General features: G+C 31.7%; 2 protein-coding genes across 3 annotated transcripts in view; one reads left to right on the top strand and one right to left on the bottom strand.

Annotated features, from left to right (window-relative positions):
- The window catches only part of LOC126884837 (uncharacterized), a 332,062-nt gene that overhangs the window by 8,401 nt on the left and 305,009 nt on the right, over positions 1 to 18,652 (top strand). The gene's annotated exons all lie outside the window — the stretch shown is intronic.
- Positions 1 to 18,652, bottom strand: part of LOC114339827 (uncharacterized) — a 99,005-nt gene that overhangs the window by 70,822 nt on the left and 9,531 nt on the right. For both annotated transcript variants that reach the window (XM_050651089.1, XM_050651090.1), the window contains exons 2-5: positions 12,978 to 13,169; positions 10,667 to 10,945; positions 9,090 to 9,365; positions 3,347 to 3,564 (exon numbers count right to left, since the gene is read on the bottom strand). In XM_050651089.1, the coding sequence (XP_050507046.1) occupies positions 3,347 to 3,564; positions 9,090 to 9,365; positions 10,667 to 10,945; positions 12,978 to 13,169 (965 nt within the window). The remainder of the gene's footprint in view (positions 1 to 3,346; positions 3,565 to 9,089; positions 9,366 to 10,666; positions 10,946 to 12,977; positions 13,170 to 18,652) is intronic.

The raw sequence follows: 18,652 nt of genomic DNA, 5'->3' as shown, positions 1-18,652 counted from the left end.
ATAAGAATTCCAGAATAAACATAGAATTTATCAACCATTGCACATAAATGTTATGCAAAGAAAACTCAATTATAATAATACAACGGAGATAGTTCCAATCTTAGAACTATTGTAGTTAATTTCCATCATACAGGGTGGGCCAATGAAAACAGTCCTCCTCGATATTTGGCAGTATTTATAAGATTTTAAGGAAATGAGGAAACAGGTCGATTTTTGTTCTATGGGGGACACATTTTTACGATACATACATCGGTCATTTGTCAACCCTTTCTCTTTCACTTCTCCAACCCCTTTTTTAGATAGGGAATATACCATGTGCGGCACATCATTAGAAAGGCATTTCGATGTAGTATTCAGACATAACGATTGTCCACGATTTTTTTCGTAGTTTGAACCGTCTTTGAAAAAAATTCTTAATAAATTTAAAGTACAACACCTTTTAAAAATGAAACGCAACGTCTATGGTTTGCTAATACGTCATTTATGTCATGGCATTTGTCATTCAACAGAAAAAATGGCATATTAGCAAAGCATAGGCGTTACGTTTCATTTTTAGGAGGTATTGTACTTTAAATGAATTAAGATTTTTTTACAAAGACGCAGACGGTGCAAATATCGAAACAAAAATCGTGGACAATCGTTATGTCTGAATACTCCATATAAATGCCTTTCTAATGATATAGTCCCTATTTAAAAACAAGGGGTTGGGGAAGTGGAAGGGACGTGGTTGACAAATGACAGATGTATGTATCCTAAAAATGTGTCCCCCTCAGAACAAAAATCGACCTCTTTCCTTATTTCCTTAAAATCTAATAAATATTGCCAAATATCTAGGTGGACTGTTTTCATTGGCCCACCCTGTATATTCATAACAAAAGCAAAAGATAAAAAGAAAAAAGACTTACAACAAAGATTATAAACGATTTATCAAATGTAAGAACTCATTCTTTTGGTCTTTTTTCTACTTTTTCGGCAAAGTTCACTAAAAATTGCGCATTTTAAGTACATGTTTAAAAAATAATTACTCAAAAGTCGGTTTCTTACATTTGATGAACTGTACTTATTTTATTTTAACAAAAAAGTGCAAAATTTTTTGATAGATGAACAAAAAGTTATTCAATAATTTTTGCGTTTTTTTATATATTTTAAACATTTGATTCTATTGTATAACAAAAAACCTCGGACAATAATTACTCAATAACATGGTGAAAGCCGTTATATTAAAAGAAACTCGACATAAAGACTAGAATGTTGTTGTTTTCTTTAAACACTGTTGATGTAGGAGGTAAAAATTATAAATCATACACGAATGAGGTATCTGTAAAGAAATTAACTTATTTTAAAATATATCGAAAAAGAATTAAACAACTAAATAAATATAGGAGATTGCGTTTCGATTCAATTTAGGGCTCTCACTATTATCCTACACGTGTTTCAAGGTTTAGCTTTCATCAGGTGAGACTTTGTAAGAGGACTGAATTAAACCGACGTGAGTCACCTGGATGGTACTATTAAAAAAGAGAGTAACTTCTAGTAGGTTCTTTAAATTGCGAAAGATACATTACAAAAATTTTGTCTGAACATGTTGTTCCTTTCGCACCTTATATAGGAACTAACTTCATCTTAATACATTATAAAACAAATTGTTACTGAAATTTGCGTAAGGTAAATATTCAGACATTGAATTGGCCCCTCACAGCCCCGACATGAATCCTATTGAATACTTATGGGATATTGGTGGTAGATAATTAAGACTTTTTCAGCCCCTTCCTGTTCCCCTGCAAGATATAAAAACTATGGTTATTGATATCTGGAACTACATAGACCAAAATAAAATATCCCGTTTAATATCTAACATGTCTAGGCGATTAGACGAAGTTATTATTAGATGTAGCGGGGAAACACACGGTATTAGTTATTTAAAGTTTTGTTAATTGTTGATATTTTATATTAATAATTTAGTATTGTTTCAGTTATAATACATTTTAAAGAATAAAACCGTCTATTTTCTTTGTTTTTAAAGATATGCGAAAATCAAAAAACATAATGTTCAAAAAGCGTAAGCATAATAATACACGGCGCGTCAGAGAAAACGGGCGGCGCACAATATTGGTCATTTTTGATGTCTCTAATTTCCTAAACCTGTTGTCCGATTTCAGTGATTTTTTTAATATGTTATAGCCTTATACTTTATAACAATATCGCTGTAATAATATTGTTGCTAAACAGGTAAATTTTCATTGTATACCGGGTAGACCAATCAAACTGTGTTTTTTTCTCAAAGTTCGCAACACCCTGTGGAATATTCTAACAATTATAAAATACTGAAATTAAAACCCAAATATAGCCTCAGATTTTCTCAACATTTTGTTTTTTGATTCATTCGCTTATGTTGGATAATAAAAAAGTTAGGTACTTTAACAACTGCCATGATCTTCATCAGTACAGGGTGTTTCTAAATAAGTACCACAAAATTTAAGGAGTAATTCTGCATAAAAAATAATGACCGTTTGCTTTATAAACATATGTCCGCAAATTAAATGCCTAATTTCCGAGGTACGGGATGTTGAATTTTTTCTGACAAACTGACTATTTATGTATTGCTCTGAAACCGGTTGAGATATGCAAATGAAATTTGGTACCTTTTAAGAGGTAGTTATTCCGCATTTTTTTACATACAATTAAGAATTCATAGAGAATAGATTCATTATTGGCGTGCATACCAATGGCACGCCAATGGTGAATAAAAAATTCATAATTGTATGTAAAAAAATGCGCAATAACTTCCTCTTAAAACCTACCAAATTTTATTTGCGGTTTTAGAGCCATAAATAAATCGTCAGTTTGTAAGAAAAAATTCAACATCCCGTATCTCGGAAACAAAGCATTTGCGGACATATGTTTATACAGCAAACGGTCATTATTTTTTCATGCAGAATTACCCCTTAAATTTTGTCGCACTTATTTAGAAGCACCCTGTACTGATGAAGATCATGGCTAGTTGTTAAAGTACCTAACTTTTTTATTATCCAACATAACCGAATGAATGAAAAAAACAGAATGTTAAGAAAACCTGAGGCTATAGTTGGGTTTTAATTTCAGTATTTTATAATTGTTAGAATATTCCACAAAGTATTGCGAACTTTGAAAAAAAAAACTCAGTTTCATTGGTCCACCCGGTATACACTGAAAATTTACCTTTTTAGCAACAATATTATTACAGCGATATTGTTAAAGAATAAGGCTATAACATATTAAAAAACAGGTTTAGGAAAGTAGAGACATCAAAAATGACCAATTTTGTGGGCCCCCGTTTTCTCTGACGCGCAGTGTAAATGTACATTACCTTTGTTGTTGGTTTCCTCCTTTATAGATTCATCCCAATCAGAATCTGATCCTGGAGGTAGAATATACGTATGAAAATCGCCTTCTGGTTCTAAAGATTCCGAAGAAGTTGAACAGTTATCCATCAATATTGGTGTGTAAATAACACATTTTTCGGATTCACCTATTTCTTGGACTATGCAATCCTGGACTTCATAACCGTCACTCTTTAATAACGTACTAAAAAAGAACTAGTTTCAACACGAAAAATTTTGAACACTCAGACTGACAGGTATGAGACAGATTATTTTGTATAAATTCAATTTCACGTTGTCAATTATAGGCTAGGGAAATAACCAAAACATACTCTGTTTGTGACACTGACCCAGTCAGCAAATGACAGTTATTTAGTAAGGTCAAAAACGGTATATTTTTGTTTTTTTCGTCTATCAGCAAAAAGTTAAGCTTTCGAAACAAATGTGAGAAAAATAAACTTATAAGTCATATAAAAACCTTCAAAATGGCGTTCTTAAAATGATTATATCCTTATCGGTTGCTTCGAAAATTGCAAAATAAGTAAAAAATATCGGCATTTTATAAATGTTAATAACTTTTTTAATCTTTTTTTTTTTACTATCCGACAAGAAAGATACCAAACAGTCAAAAATATTATTGTAATTAGTTATAGGTATTTGTAAAATATGTTAAAAAAAATAAAAAAATAAAAAAAATATTAAAAAATAAAAAAAAATTAAAAAAAAATAATAAAAACATGAAACAAAAAAAATAAAAAAAAATTAATAAAACAAAAAAATAAATAAAAAAAATTAAAGAAAAAATCACTAAGAGGATTTAAACCTCCGCGGGGTTGAACCGGGTTGACATCCTATCGTAGTGACAAAAAAAAAACAACAAAAAACAAAACAAAAAAAACTAAAATAAAATACAAAAAAGAATGAATTTATTTTAATATTAATATTCATATTTTTATTTGTAAAATGTATACACTATGTGTTCTTGATAAACATTAAGTAGTATAATATATTTATATTTTTTAACATAGTATGTACATTAGCTGTAATGAGTAGGTAAATAAGAAGTAAAAAATTGTAATAATAAATAACCAAGTTTCACTAATTGGCAATATCTTTAATACATTTACTTTTGATTGAGACTGGCTGAATGACCATAGTCCAAGCCAAAAAAGAAAAAAAAACTTTTTTAATCATCAACTTCAGAATCTTCATATCCTTCCATGTGGTGAGACCGCTCCCGTTTGAAAAACATTTCTAATTCGGTTTCTCTGCGGATTCATATTAAAAAATGTCCCCTTTAAACAAATCTGAAGGGCGCCGGACGGAATTTTTGGGCAGAAATTGTTTAAACAATTTATTTAAACAAATACATAAGATCACCTTTTATTGCTCCAAAAAATATATTTTTAGGTTGTTTTGGGTCATTCTAAACAAGAAAGATATCTTGTGATTTTTCTCAAAGATTGACAGTTTTCGAGTTATAGGCGATTTAAAATCTAAAAAATGCGGAAATACGCATTTTCGAGGCTTAAAAACTCATATGTATTTAAATTAGTATTTTTAAAGGTGCCAATAACTTGGATTAAAGTTTAAACATTCCTTTTCAAGATTCCGAAGAGTGATCGGGTGTAACTTCAATTGAGACCGTAGTTTTTTAATTGTTAATTATGCGTGTCCATCCGGTTTTTTTGTAGGCGCGGCGCGCACTATTTTCAAAAATCTCGTATTTTCCTCAAAAAAATATTTTTTTCTAGATTTTTTGGAACATTCTAAATAAAAAAGTTTTTTGACATTTTTCGCAAAAGTTACTAGTTTTAAAGTTATAAGCGATTTAAAATGTGAAAATGTGTTTTTTTGTCATGTAATAGTAGACTATGAAACAAACGTAAAGGTCTTGTTTTATCAACGCATTTTTGAATAATAACATTGAAAGCAAATAGTGCTTCTTTTGTGCCCATACCGTTACGAAAGTTGGAAGTGTATTAGAAATTAACACTAAGGTTAACCGATATACAAATTATTTGTGAAAAAATGATAATATCGAGGCTCTAAAATGAACTTAAAATAATTATAAACAAAAAGCTGTCATTTTGACATTGCAAAAACTCTAACTTCATATCAATCACCTTGGCCTTCATCATAGTGCTGTCTTTATTTGACGTTTTCTATTACGGATCGACAAAGGCCTTAATTTCATGATTTAAGGCTTGATAAATACAAAAAAGATATATGAGTATAAAAGCCAAACAATTAGACGTTATATCGCCGCCGCCTACGAAAAGTATAACTCCGAAAAATGCCGTTAAGAGTATTCTTTTTCTCATGATCATCTTTCAGTGCGTTTTTCGATTTCTTTCTAACGTATTAAATTGTATATGACAGAAAAAAAGGCACGTCGGTGATTACTTTGGTAATTATTTCTAGTTCGGTGATTATTCTAGTTGTCGATAGATGGCGCCATAATAAAAAAATAATTTTTTTTAATTAGATAATAATATTACAAATATAATCTGTATAATTTTTAAGACTATACAAATCAAAGAAAATACCATTTTATAAATGAAAGAAACACATTTGATTTGTTTTTATTCCAAATTGAAAATACAATGTGACAACTGTCAGATTTAACTAAAATGTCATGTTAGAATAAATGTCATAAATGTGCATTATCACGGACTTACCCTTTTTCCTATCATTTGTTACGCACTGAAAAATGATCATGAAAAGAACAATAGAACTTTCAATGAACGCCGCGAAAAATAATATTTTCGATTATATGATTGTGAAAATTATAATCCCTATAATAAAGTGTTAGCGAAAAAATTTATTTTTTGAGGAGTATCGGCAAAAAACATCCTTTCTGTTTGTGGGTCCACGAAAATTATAATTAGTAAAAAGTTCTCAGGAATAATTGTTTCGTCGGTAGAAACAGAAATAGAAAGGGAAATAATTGTTTTCGTCGGCATCTATAATGAACTACATCTTTTCGTTATAAGTATTTTGGGAGTTGTAATCTTCGCGGACACGCATATAAAAAAATTGTATTCGCCAATACTTATCAAAGAGTTATTATTTTCACTGGAAATGTATTAGGAAGCGCATTAATCATAGGCACCGGCGATATACAGGTCCCGAAAAGATTAGTCATAAATTATATCAGACATTCTGGAGTCAAAAATACTTCGATTGAACCTAACTTACCTTAGTACAAATGTGCTCATAAAAAAAGTTACAGCCCTTTGAAGTTACAAAATGAAAATCGATTTTTTTCAATACAGTCGAACCCGCTTATTAGAATACCGGTTATAGGAATATCCTGGTTTAAGGAATAGAAATTTGAGGTCACGAAACGATTCTACTAGCCACCAATGATCGGTTATTAGAATATTCCGGTTATAGGAATACTTTTGATTGGCACGAAGGCTATTCCAATAAGCGGGTTCGACTGTATATCGAAAGCTATCAGAGATTTTTTATTGAAAATAGACATGTATCATTCTCATGGGAGGAGCATCTTAAAACAAAATTATAGTGAGATTTGTCCACCCCATAAAAATTTTATGGGGGTTTTGTTCCCTTAAACCCCCCAAACTTTTTTGTACGTTCCAATTAATTCATTATTGTGGTACCATTAGTTAAACACAACGTTTTTAAAACTTTTTTGCCTCTTAGTATTTTTTCTATAAGCGAGTTTTTATCGAGATACTGCTTCTTCTTTAATATATTTAAATATAAGTTTTATGGGGGCTTTGTTCCTTTAAACCCCCCAAATGTTTGTGTACGTTCCAATTAAACTATTATTGTGGTACCATTAGTTAAACACGGTGTCTTTAAAACTTTTTTGCCTCTTAGTCTTTTTTTGATGTCACCTTTTATCGAGATGTGGCTTCTTTTTCAAAATATACCCAAAAATGTACATTATAAAATTTTCAGATTTTAACAGGTCTATAATAATGGTATGTACTTAACCATATACAAATATATGGTGGATTCTACAATTATTCAAAATATCTCGATAAAAACTGGCTTATCGAAAAAGTACTAAGAGGTAAAAAAAGTTTTAAAAACACTGTGTTTAACTAATGGTGAGACAATAAAAATTTAATTGGAACGTACACAAAAGTTTGGGGGGGTTTAAGGGAACAAAACCCCCAATAAAAATTTTATGGGCTGCCGAAAATTTCACTTTATTTTTTTTAAGATATTGCTGCCATAAGAATGCCACATGTCCATTTTCAATAAAAAATCTTTAAGAGTTTTCGATATATGAAAAAAAATCGATTTTCATTTTGTAACTTCAAAGGGCTGTATCTTTTTTTGTGTGCACTATTGTATATAGGTAAGTGCGGTTAAATCAACCTATTTTTGACCCCAGAATCTGCGGTATAATTTATCACCAATCTTTTCGGGACACCCTGTATAACCTATTGATACAAACTTGACGGTAAACAAATTCAACACATTTTTCCTAATTATATTAGTTTTTCCGCTACTGTCAAATTTAGCAGGAAACCGCTGTTGCCAAATAAAAAACATATATTTATTTACCACAGCAGCTATCGGCTATGGCTATACTGTTTCTGTTTGTCTTTAAGAGTGTGAAACAAAGATGTATCTGTACTATAAGTGTTAGGGTCACGTTGTTATATAGGTTATGTAAGATTTTTGTTTATAGATGTGAAGTTAGTTAAGATGTAAATTGTCCTATGAAACTATCTACACACTAAATTCTGTTACATTAGTTTCTCGATTTGATTGACTCAAATTGTTGGATATTTTAATTAAATTGAATTAAAACAATATATCTGTATTTTGTCTTCCTACATTATAATTTGAAAACAATATTTTGACATTATATTTAATCTCCAATAGTATGACAGACGTCAGTTACAATTTCCAATCTCACCAATTGTAATAAAGACGTCATATAAACTCGTCACTAATTGTAGCCAATGAAATGCTCATGTAATAGGAATGGCATGTCAAAAAATCTGATTATTCCCAATATTTGTTGAAGTTATACTTGTTTAGGCGCGATAGGGAGTGAATTTTTCTTTTTCTTTGCGCATTACGTTGTTCGTTGCTGAATCTTTTAAGTCAAGTTATATTTATCAGTCCAAAAAAGGCGTAGAAAAAATATATTAGTGTTTTTAATAAATATATTTATTATAATCTTTGTGTCTTTGGATTTGTCATCCTCGGAAGTAAGGTAATACGTAATATTAAAACATTTTTATTTAAAACTTCACTTCAACTATTTGTTATCGTGGTTTGTCATAATGTCCGAGAAACAGTCAAAACAATGCCTTCGTAGCCTCATTGGTACAGCATTCGACTAAGGATCGAGAGGTCCCGGGTTCAAATGCGGGCAATTGCTGTCCTTTTTTTTTTCTTTTTTTAATTTTTGGATTTTTGGAAAGTGGTAAGTAACTATCAGTTTAATATTTAATAAAATAAACTGTGTATTTTATTTCGCTGAAATCATAATATAATAGAAGTATAACTTCTTACGTACGTACAAAGTACACACACATTCTTTTTTTTTTCAAATTTAGAATATGGCAATAAGGGAAAAATTACATGGAACCTTTTTTGTTTGACTTTTACATAATTCATCAATAATGTAAACGTGTACAAAGAACGAGCAAACGCACCATGAATATCATGCTTGGAACACGCTTATAAATTTAGGAATTCTGTTGATGCAACAAAGAATAATGAAATACTCACCATAGCTCAATTTCAGTTATATTTGTTCCTTCGGGTCCATACAACAGTTCAATTATCGGTATTTCAGATCGATCTCTCTCTTCAACAAAGAATCTTCCATTCATGTGACCTAAAATGTTTATTCTATATCTAAATTCATCGAGAATTTTCTCTTCCTCGGTTCGACTATCTTGATCGACAGGATATTCGATTTGGTCTAACAGCTTATAATAAACATTATATGAGGGATCCTTAAAACTATCACTATCAGTCGCTGGTATCGAAAAACTATAATACCTACGAAAGGAAAGTTTATAAATTAACATTTTGTTATACTAAGGCGGTCCGATAAGTACTTAGCCTTCAAAAGAAAAATGAAAATTTTGGAAAAGTGGTGATTTATTTCTGAACGTAGTCTGCACGTTTCTGAACGTTTTTTCGAGGTCTGCAAAATAGGCTTCCATGGCGGCGATGAACTCCTCATTCGACTTAAATTTCTTCCCCGTGAGTGACTTTTTTAAGTTTGGAAACAAAAATAAGTCATACAGGTTAAGATCTGGAGAGTAGGGTGGATGGGACAGCAGTTTGTAGCCCAATTAGACCATTTTGGCCATGGCCGAAGGCGCAGGTGCGAGCCAGTGCGTTGTCATGATGAAAGAGTACTTTTCTCTTCCCCAATTGAGGCTGTTTTCTGCAATTCGGCGTCGAATCGGCCCAAAATTGCGGTGTAGTAAAGTTCTGTGACCGATTTGCCCCTTTTCAGGAAGTTGGTATAGATCACACTTTGTGAATCCCAGAAAATTGTGGCCATCACCTTTCCGGCTGATTGGCCAGTCTATGCCCTCTTCAGAGCACGTTCACGGGGTGACGCCTGCTGTATCGACTGTTCCTTGGTCACACTGGACTGTTCCACACATGGTGGGTACCAGTGGAACCATGTTTCGTTAACAGTTATGAATCTACGTAGAAACTCATATGGATTGCGCTTAAACAGCCTCAGACATTGCTCTAAAGTGGCCTTATTGTTAGGAGTGAGCAAACCGCAAACCCGGTACCCATCAAGCCGACAACTCTCTTATCTTAATTTCTGACGGTCTCCATCAAAAGAGAAGAGTCACCGTACACAGCACTCAAGCGCTCTTTCATTTCGCTGCGGAATTTCCCTTCCAAAAACAAGGGTCGAATCACCGACCAATATTGGTTATTTTCATTTTTCTAAAATTCCTAGACACGCCCGCTTACACACACGGTATAAGCCAACTCCCGTGCGAGCTTAAAATTATTTCGTTTAATCCTATGCTTAAGCCTAAAATTGAAGTGGAAATACAGGCATCTAAGCTTAAGCTCAGGCTTAAAGTAAGCTTTGGCTTAAGCGCGGTTGGAAATACCGGCCCTAAGACTACTACGAGTCCAATCCGGCTCAGATTTTGTCATAGGCCATCTATAAGAATGTATTACCCTACAGTATATTTATCTTGCGATGCGATAGTGGCAGAGTGGTAGAGCAGCTAAGTACTTATCGGACCACCCACATACAGTGTCTCAATTTTACCACACCCAGTATTCAACATGCACCAAATAAGTAATTTACTACATACGTGCAAATTCCCCATGAAAAACTCGGAGAACATAAGCTACAGGTACATTTACAGCTCATCACAGATCCAGTTCCAGTGTTCTTTTGGCACATAGATTCATTATCACAGATGCAGAGTTTTGTGTATTTTTGTAAAATATAGCTTTCATTGCACAAATCTTTTCTAACGAAAGTTGCCATTTGACTACAAGCTCCCAAGGCTTCGGTCCCTGCAGGCCCTTCACCTATATCGGTAAAATACATTGTATAGTCAGGGAAACGAAGGATGATGTTGTTTGACCTGAAAAATGTAGAATAAAAACATGCAGTTCAAGTTCTTTCAAAATAAATTGACAGATCCCTTCCAGATAACTAAAGGGCTACAACAGGGAGATGATGTAAACTTGATGGGTCCACAAGAGACATCACAGAACTTTATATGGAGCTTGAAGGAAATGAGAAAGAAATAGGGCTAGCCGTCAATGAAGGTAAAAAGAAAGCCCTAGTACAATCAAGGAAATACCGAAACTTGTGGAATTTGACAGTAGACGACGCTAACATTGAAGAAGTAAAACAGCTCACATACCTGGGTGTACAGATAACTGAGAACAGCAGCGAAGAGGAGGAAATACGGGAACGGATAATACGAACAAAGCATACTTCTTTGTCACAGGTGTTTGGCTTCAAAGACATCTATAGGGAAGTAAAGTTTAAAATATATAAAACCATCATACCGCCTAGTGAGAACAATAGTGGTGAAACACAAAAATCAACGTTTTTGAGTTAAGTCCATCAACCGACATCTAAATATGCCCTCTTTTATGTGCAATATCGGCTAGCAATTATTTAATTTCCTTATTACTAGAGGGCGCCTTTATGGTATTGTGAATTTGTCAAATATTTTGATGCATTAACGACGAAAGCACACCAAACTTTATATCAACACTGGCGAATCTGTAATTACGCCGTGCGTGCATGTATTAGAAGTATGAGATATCTTATTAAAGATAGTAGTGCAATGTGCAATAGTGGCGAATGAGCACTTTTGTTTGTGTGGTTGTTTTTGCTTTTGTGGTTTTTTTATAAAACTTCTTATAGAGAAACTCAGTTTCAATCGTTCTTAGGTACTTAGAAATAGCAAATCAAGAAAGGGACTATCCACTTTGGATCAGTATTGTTTAATTCCACACTATCGAGAACCAATATTCATTGCTAAAAAGAAGTCTTACAAAATAAATCAATTCCTTCTACCCACAATAATTTCTTTAGTATTTTGAAATACGAAACATACGTGAGTGAAATGATGAATTTAATTTTACTATTCATAGTTCTTTTGCTTCCTTTTTATCTTTTATCATGTTTATCGTTTAGACATAATGTTAAGAATTATTACTTAAGATCTTATTTTGTTATTTTTCTATTGTACTTTAGTTTTATTTTGCGAATAACTGTTTGGTGTGTACAATAAAAAAGTAAATTTTTTAATTATTTAAAACAGAAACTAAACTGTTGTAGTATAGTAGTAGTAAAGTATGGTGGCGAAACATCAAATTAAACATCCTCGATAATGCAATAATGGCGTAACGCAGAAAAAAAAATCAAAAATAATAACAATGTTTATCTTTTCTTCAAATAAAATTACTTCTACTAATTGGTTTAAATGACGAGAAGCATATTATTAGAAAAAATCTGCAAAATGATTATTTATTATGATACCTATTAGTCAGTTATACTGTTTAGCAGTTTCATCAAAACTTTAAATAAGATTATCTCTAAATGTTCATTTTGAAGTTTGGTCACTATTGTTCTCACCAGGCGAACAACCAATAGCAACATGGAGAGTACAAACATGGATCATGACAGAAAAGACAATAAACCTTATTTATTAATACTTTTGAAAGAAAGATGTTCAGGAGGATATTGAGACCCATTTATTACAATGGTATATGGAGAATAAGGTTCAACCATGAGTTATACAAATACTACAAAGAACCCCTATAGCAAATTATGAAAAATGCAAAGATTGTGCTGGGCAGGTCACCTTATAAGAATGGATGACAGAAAACCTAGTAGAATGCTTAGCAGAATTATGGTGGGATGTCCGTCAGTAGGAAAACCAAGGAAGAGGTGGGTAGACAAAGTAAAAACCAATTTAGTTAACCAAGTTAAAAATATAGGGGACTACAGGGGGACGAAGAAATCTGAAAAGAGTAAAACATTAAGGGTTGATGAATGCCCAAAGATGGATAATTTGAAAAGAAAAGTGAGTTTACTTCACCATACATTTAATAAATTGTATAATCCTATTTACAAATGACTTATTTTATACTCACCAATCCTGAAATTGCTGCCTCGTCCATTCAAACTTATGATCATAATGTCTAAATGTTTTGTTCTCGTCCTCCCAACCAAACAGTACATTAAAATCTGCATTTGGTGTTGTCACCATCACTATCTTTGGTTGTATGTAACTAAATATGTTATAAGCAAAGGCATCTAAGGTATCTGGGTAGAGATGTTCAATGCTGTAAAGAAGTATACATTGAAATGTGTTTATAAACTTAATTTTTTACAGTGTATGTACAATTCAATTAACCTTTAACTACACGCGCTGGCGTATTTTGTAAGCCAGATATAAGATTTCTACTGAAAATATGTTTAAAAATTTAATTTTTGACCTTGTTTATCTCTCTAACCTATCACTGGAATGTGCTTTGCAATTTGGTTTTAGTTTCGTTATAATAGGCGTTCTGGGAAGATCGTAATTTACAGTTTATTATTTGTTGTTTCCGGTGGTAGACAATATACGTCACGATTACATTAATATAAGTCGTAATATAAGTACATATTTCAATTGTTTTTTAGTCATAATGGCACAAAATATATTTTTCTTTATAAACAATAAATTTCTCCTGTAAAAAATCACATTTCAAAAAATTTTTTATTAGTAATTTTATTAATCATGGAATCCAGTTATTCCATGATTCCAGTTATAAATCACAATTGGCTTACTGAGAAGGAACTCCAAGTATTCACTGATGTCAAATAAGGTTTATAACAAACAACTAACAGTATTTTTTCAAAAAAAAATCCGCTGTTTTTAAGTGTATTTTCTTGTGGCGTATAAAGTACGCCACGCGTGTAGTTATGTTATAACTTGATGCGCGGGTAGTTAAAGGTTAAGAATAGGAATATACATATTTTAGTGTGAATGTTTCAAATTAATAAGAAAAATTAGCTGCAGATAACTTGAATGGCAAGAAAATTAAGGAAGAAGTACTAAGGAGGGTCAACAAATAAAGAGAACTGCTAAAGACTGTTAAACACTGGAAAATGTATTATCTGGAACATATAGTGAGGGGAAATTGATGAGCAATGGGCAATGAGGGGGTGATGGGCACTGATGGGTACTGATATGGCACGTGAAGAAGAAGAAAAAGTTAAAAAATAACATTCAGGTAGCAAAAAATTTATATTTCAGCAAATGTGAAAATGGTACACTGGTAAATGTAAATTTCAGATTTTTATCTAATATTCTAACCATTTTTTTTAACTTGGATACTTACAACTCTTTAAACATGAATAGGTTTATACAATTTCAAATCTATTAATTGAATTTATTAGAGTTGGAAGATTGCTGCTTAGGCAATTCCACCTTCTTCAAGGAATGAGAGCTTTTGATTTTACTTTATCATAGATTCCCTTGGCCTGATTGATGTTTGGGTCTTAGGTGATAATGGTAGGGGAGCCCAAGCGGGGATTTTTGCAGTTACTCGAGCGCGTCAGATTATCATACGGGGAGAAACCTGGTACCCTGCATATGTACCTCTACCATATATTGGCTCTTAACACAGGGGAGTTCGTTAAGGGTGGCCCGAAAAAAAAATCTATCCTTAAAAAAACTCGAAATTGTCAGATTAAGATAAGGTAAGTTAAGTACATGCAAAAGAGTGTACATTTCAAAAATCTGACGATTTGAGCCGGGCGTAAGGAAATGGGCGAGTCCCAAAGTTTCACAAGAAAAAAGCGAATATTTCTCGAAGTAAATGACAGATCGAAAAACTAAAAAATACGTGCTCAATATTTTTAAAAAATCTATCGAATGATACCAAACATGACTTCCCACGGAGAGGGGGGGGAGTAAATTTAACATTTTAAATACGAATCCCGCGATATTTCGCGAACTGAACATCAGATCTAAAAACTGTAAAATACACTTATTTAGTATTTTTAAAAAATCTATCGAATGGCACCAAACACGACCCACCACGGAGGTGGGGTGGGGGGTTACTTTAAAATCTTATATAGGAGCCCCCATTTTTTATTGCAGATTTGGATTCCTTACGAAAAAATAAGTAAGTAATCGGAAAAACGATTGTTGGAAATGGAAAATTAAATTAAAAAATGGCAAGCGTCCACTAAAATGGAAAACGTTACTTAACTTTTTTTGGTTTTAGGGCCTACTCTTCACAAGCCAATAGGTCTCCAAAGCGCTCGAGTGACTGCACATTTAGCATACTTTGCTCCCCTACCATAATGACTAGCTTGCACGATGGAATTGTGAATCTACAGGAAGCCAATCTCCCATTGTCCTAAGTTCCCCCTTGTACAATGTTACTTCCTACTAATCTCTCTTACTGCCCCATACAAATCTAAGTAGAAACTTTTTCTACATATTATATTATCACATTCCTCTTTATCCAGTTTCTTAGAAATTACATTGAAATTTCTTCAGAGGTTTATAAAGTCAGAAAAGGTAAGACCAAGACCACATAGACCATACCCAAAATAGAATTTGGAAAACCTCACAAACTAAGATGTACCATAAAAAAATTGATAAACATATAGTCCATTCTTTCACGGTTTTTGCTCTAAATTTTAAAGAACCGCTTGGATTGACATGAAATTTGGCATACGTATAGCTTACATGTCAAAGAAAAAAAGTGATATTGTGCCGATGTGTGCTTTTGTCCTGGGGGTGACTTTCACCCCCTGTTGGGGGTGAAAAAATATATGTACAAAATAAGTCCGGAAATGGGTAAACTGACTAATTTTAAGTAACTTTTGTTCTATAGAACTTTTTCGCCAAGTCAACACTTTTCGAGTTATTTGCGAGTGAATATGTTCATTTTTCAACAAAATAACCACATTTTTAGACGCTTTTTCGCAAATAACTCAAAAAGTAAGTATTTTGTCGAAAAAAACGTTCTTAGCAAAAATATAGCGTATAAAAAAGTAAAAAAAAATGGTGTACGCGTTAGGTCTCTGGATCTCGTAGAACCGGAGTTATAGCCAATGAAAAATAGCATAATCACCAAATTTCAAATAGAACATTTCGACGTGCAATATCCAAAAAATTAAGCACTTTTTGGGGAAAACCCATTATAACTTTTTTATAGTGTTTAAAAAAAGCTTTATTTTTGTTTTTATCAAAAAGTTTCTAGCATTAAAGTTAAGCAAGTTAAGCTCAAAATAAAGAAGACCACCCTCTAATTAGCAACTTAAATGAAACTAATCGTTACCGCTCCACAAATTATTTTACTTATGTTGCGTTTATATGATCTGTAAGTTTCATCGATTCAAAGTGCTTATTTTTGAAAAAATTTGGTTTCAAAGTAAAATTTTTAAAAATTTAAATTTTGAAAAATATGCTTTTTTTCAAAATGACTTAAAAATTGTAAGAGATACCAAAAATCTCTAGAAACAAAAAAAAGTCAGATTTGCTTTTCTGAATATCATGTATTTTATTGTTTTTCTGTTAGACAAAAATTGATTAAGATTTGGCGTTTCTAAATTTGCATACATTCGTGATCAGTGACTCGTTCAACCCCTTTTAACTACAGCCCTTTCAATAATAAGGACTTTGAACCGATGAAACTTACAGATCATATAAACAATATATACACGAGTCAAGAAACTTGTGAAGTCGTAACTATTAAGTTCATTTAAGATACTAATTAGGGGGCGATTTTCTCGATTTTTTTAGCAAAACCAAAAGGGACTAACTTTATTTTGAGCGTAACTTGTTTAATTTTGATGCTAAAATTTTTTTTTATAAAACAAAAATAAAGCTTTTTTTAAACACTTTAAATAAGTTGTAATGAGTTTTCCCCGAAATGTGCTTCATTTTTGGATATTTCACGTTAAAGTATTCCATTTGGAATTTGACGAATATGAACATATTTTTTATTAGCTATAACTCTGCTTCTACTAGGTGTAGAGACGTGATATATACACCATTTTTTTTTTAATTTTACAGGCTACATTTTTGCTAAGAACATTTTTTCGACAAAATACTTACTATTTGAGTTATTTGCGAAAAACCGTCTAAAAGCGTGTTATTTTGTTGAAAAAATGAACATATTCACTGCCAAATATCTCGAAAAGTATTGACTTAGTGAAAAAACTCTACAGAACAAAAGTTACTTAAAATTAGCCAGTTTATCCATTTCCTGACTTTCTTTGGACGAATATTTTTTCACCCCAAGAGGGGGTGAAAACCACCCCCAGGGCAAAAGCACATATCGGCACAATACCACTTTTTTTCTTTGACTTGTTAGCTATGTGTATGCCAAATTTCATGTCAATCCAAGCGGTTCTTTAAAATTTAGAGATTTTGCAATATTTTACCGTTAAAGAACGGACTAATAGTACAGTTGTTAATACAGGTCCAGTATGAGTAATTTTTTATCTATTTGCAAAAATCCAGATCAAAACACAGTTTTTTTAATTCTACAATTTTAGTAAAAGGCTAAAGATTTATTCTCTCTGAATAGGGGAGTCCATATAGATTTTCACTTCGGAAAAAATCAAACAAGATAGAACTTTTTGTAATTTCATTAAGAAATGTTTAATAAACAACATAACAAAAAGTTCTACTCGAGAAGTGGGTGCTTCATTTTTTATTAAACAAATGAACTACGAAATTATTTTTTTTTAATAACTCCGAAAATATACATTTTAGAAAAAAACTGACTTGACCATTGAAAAATTCAGAAAATTTTACAAAAAAACCTTATATAAAGAATTTTCTAAAATTAAATCTGTATCTTCTATAATTTTTTATTTATCACGCTAAAGTCACCCTTCTCACAAACATTGGCGCACTGTAAACTAGCGTACGGCGAAATGCACGGTTGAGTTATTTTAATGTAATTCTTTCACTAAGGGATCAAATGAAATTTTACAAACTGAACATGAAAGAAGAATAATTAAGCCATCTTATGGTTATAATAACAAGAAATAAAATGTATGGGCATAAGTACGGTGTGGGCGGAAAATGATTTAAAAATGTGTAACTATTACAATTTTTCTTATAAAACCCTCAATTTTGCACAACTTACCTTTCAAGCATCCTACTAAATGATGTTTCATTCAAAAAAAAAATCTCAAAAATTTAATTCAGATGATATGACGTCTCAAAAAATGTAATTTTTGAAATCTTCGTAGTTTTATAGAATTACCACCACTTTACGACGGTATTGCTCAAGTTTGAACAGATCTATTACAGTTTTATAAGTGCTTTTTTGAAGCATAAGATGTAATCTTTAAAATTCACTAAATTATTTTACTTTAGAAATGAAATAAACTCTTTCTTTTTGTGAAAATTAAGAAATATAACAAAAATGTAATAAAAAACCGAAAATTACCAGCTAAAAAAATGTTTATATATACAAAGTGATCAAAACTTTTTTCTGTAAAACTTACCTAAAATACATTTAATAATAAGCTTCAACAATAATAAATGTTCAGAAAAAAAAAATTCTTTTAGCTCTTATACAGTATGTCTGTGTAACTTGGAACCTATTGATAACTTTTTTATTATCAGTTTTAAGAAAAAAAGTTATTCTTTATAAAATACTCTGCATCGTATATAATCTAAGATGCAATCATCAAATATCAAATTTGATTAATTTTATACGAGGTATGTCAAAAAATATGAATTTCACTCAAGAGTAAAGTACCGAGTAAAGTCACATTTCACAATATCGAAAATTGTTATTAAGAA

Source organism: Diabrotica virgifera, chromosome 5 (genome assembly GCF_917563875.1).
Source record: "Diabrotica virgifera virgifera chromosome 5, PGI_DIABVI_V3a".
In the NCBI taxonomy this organism is placed as follows: Eukaryota; Metazoa; Arthropoda; class Insecta; order Coleoptera; family Chrysomelidae; genus Diabrotica; species Diabrotica virgifera.
The sequence above is the reverse complement of the archived record's forward strand: the minus strand, read 5'-3'. Positions and strand labels throughout refer to the sequence as shown.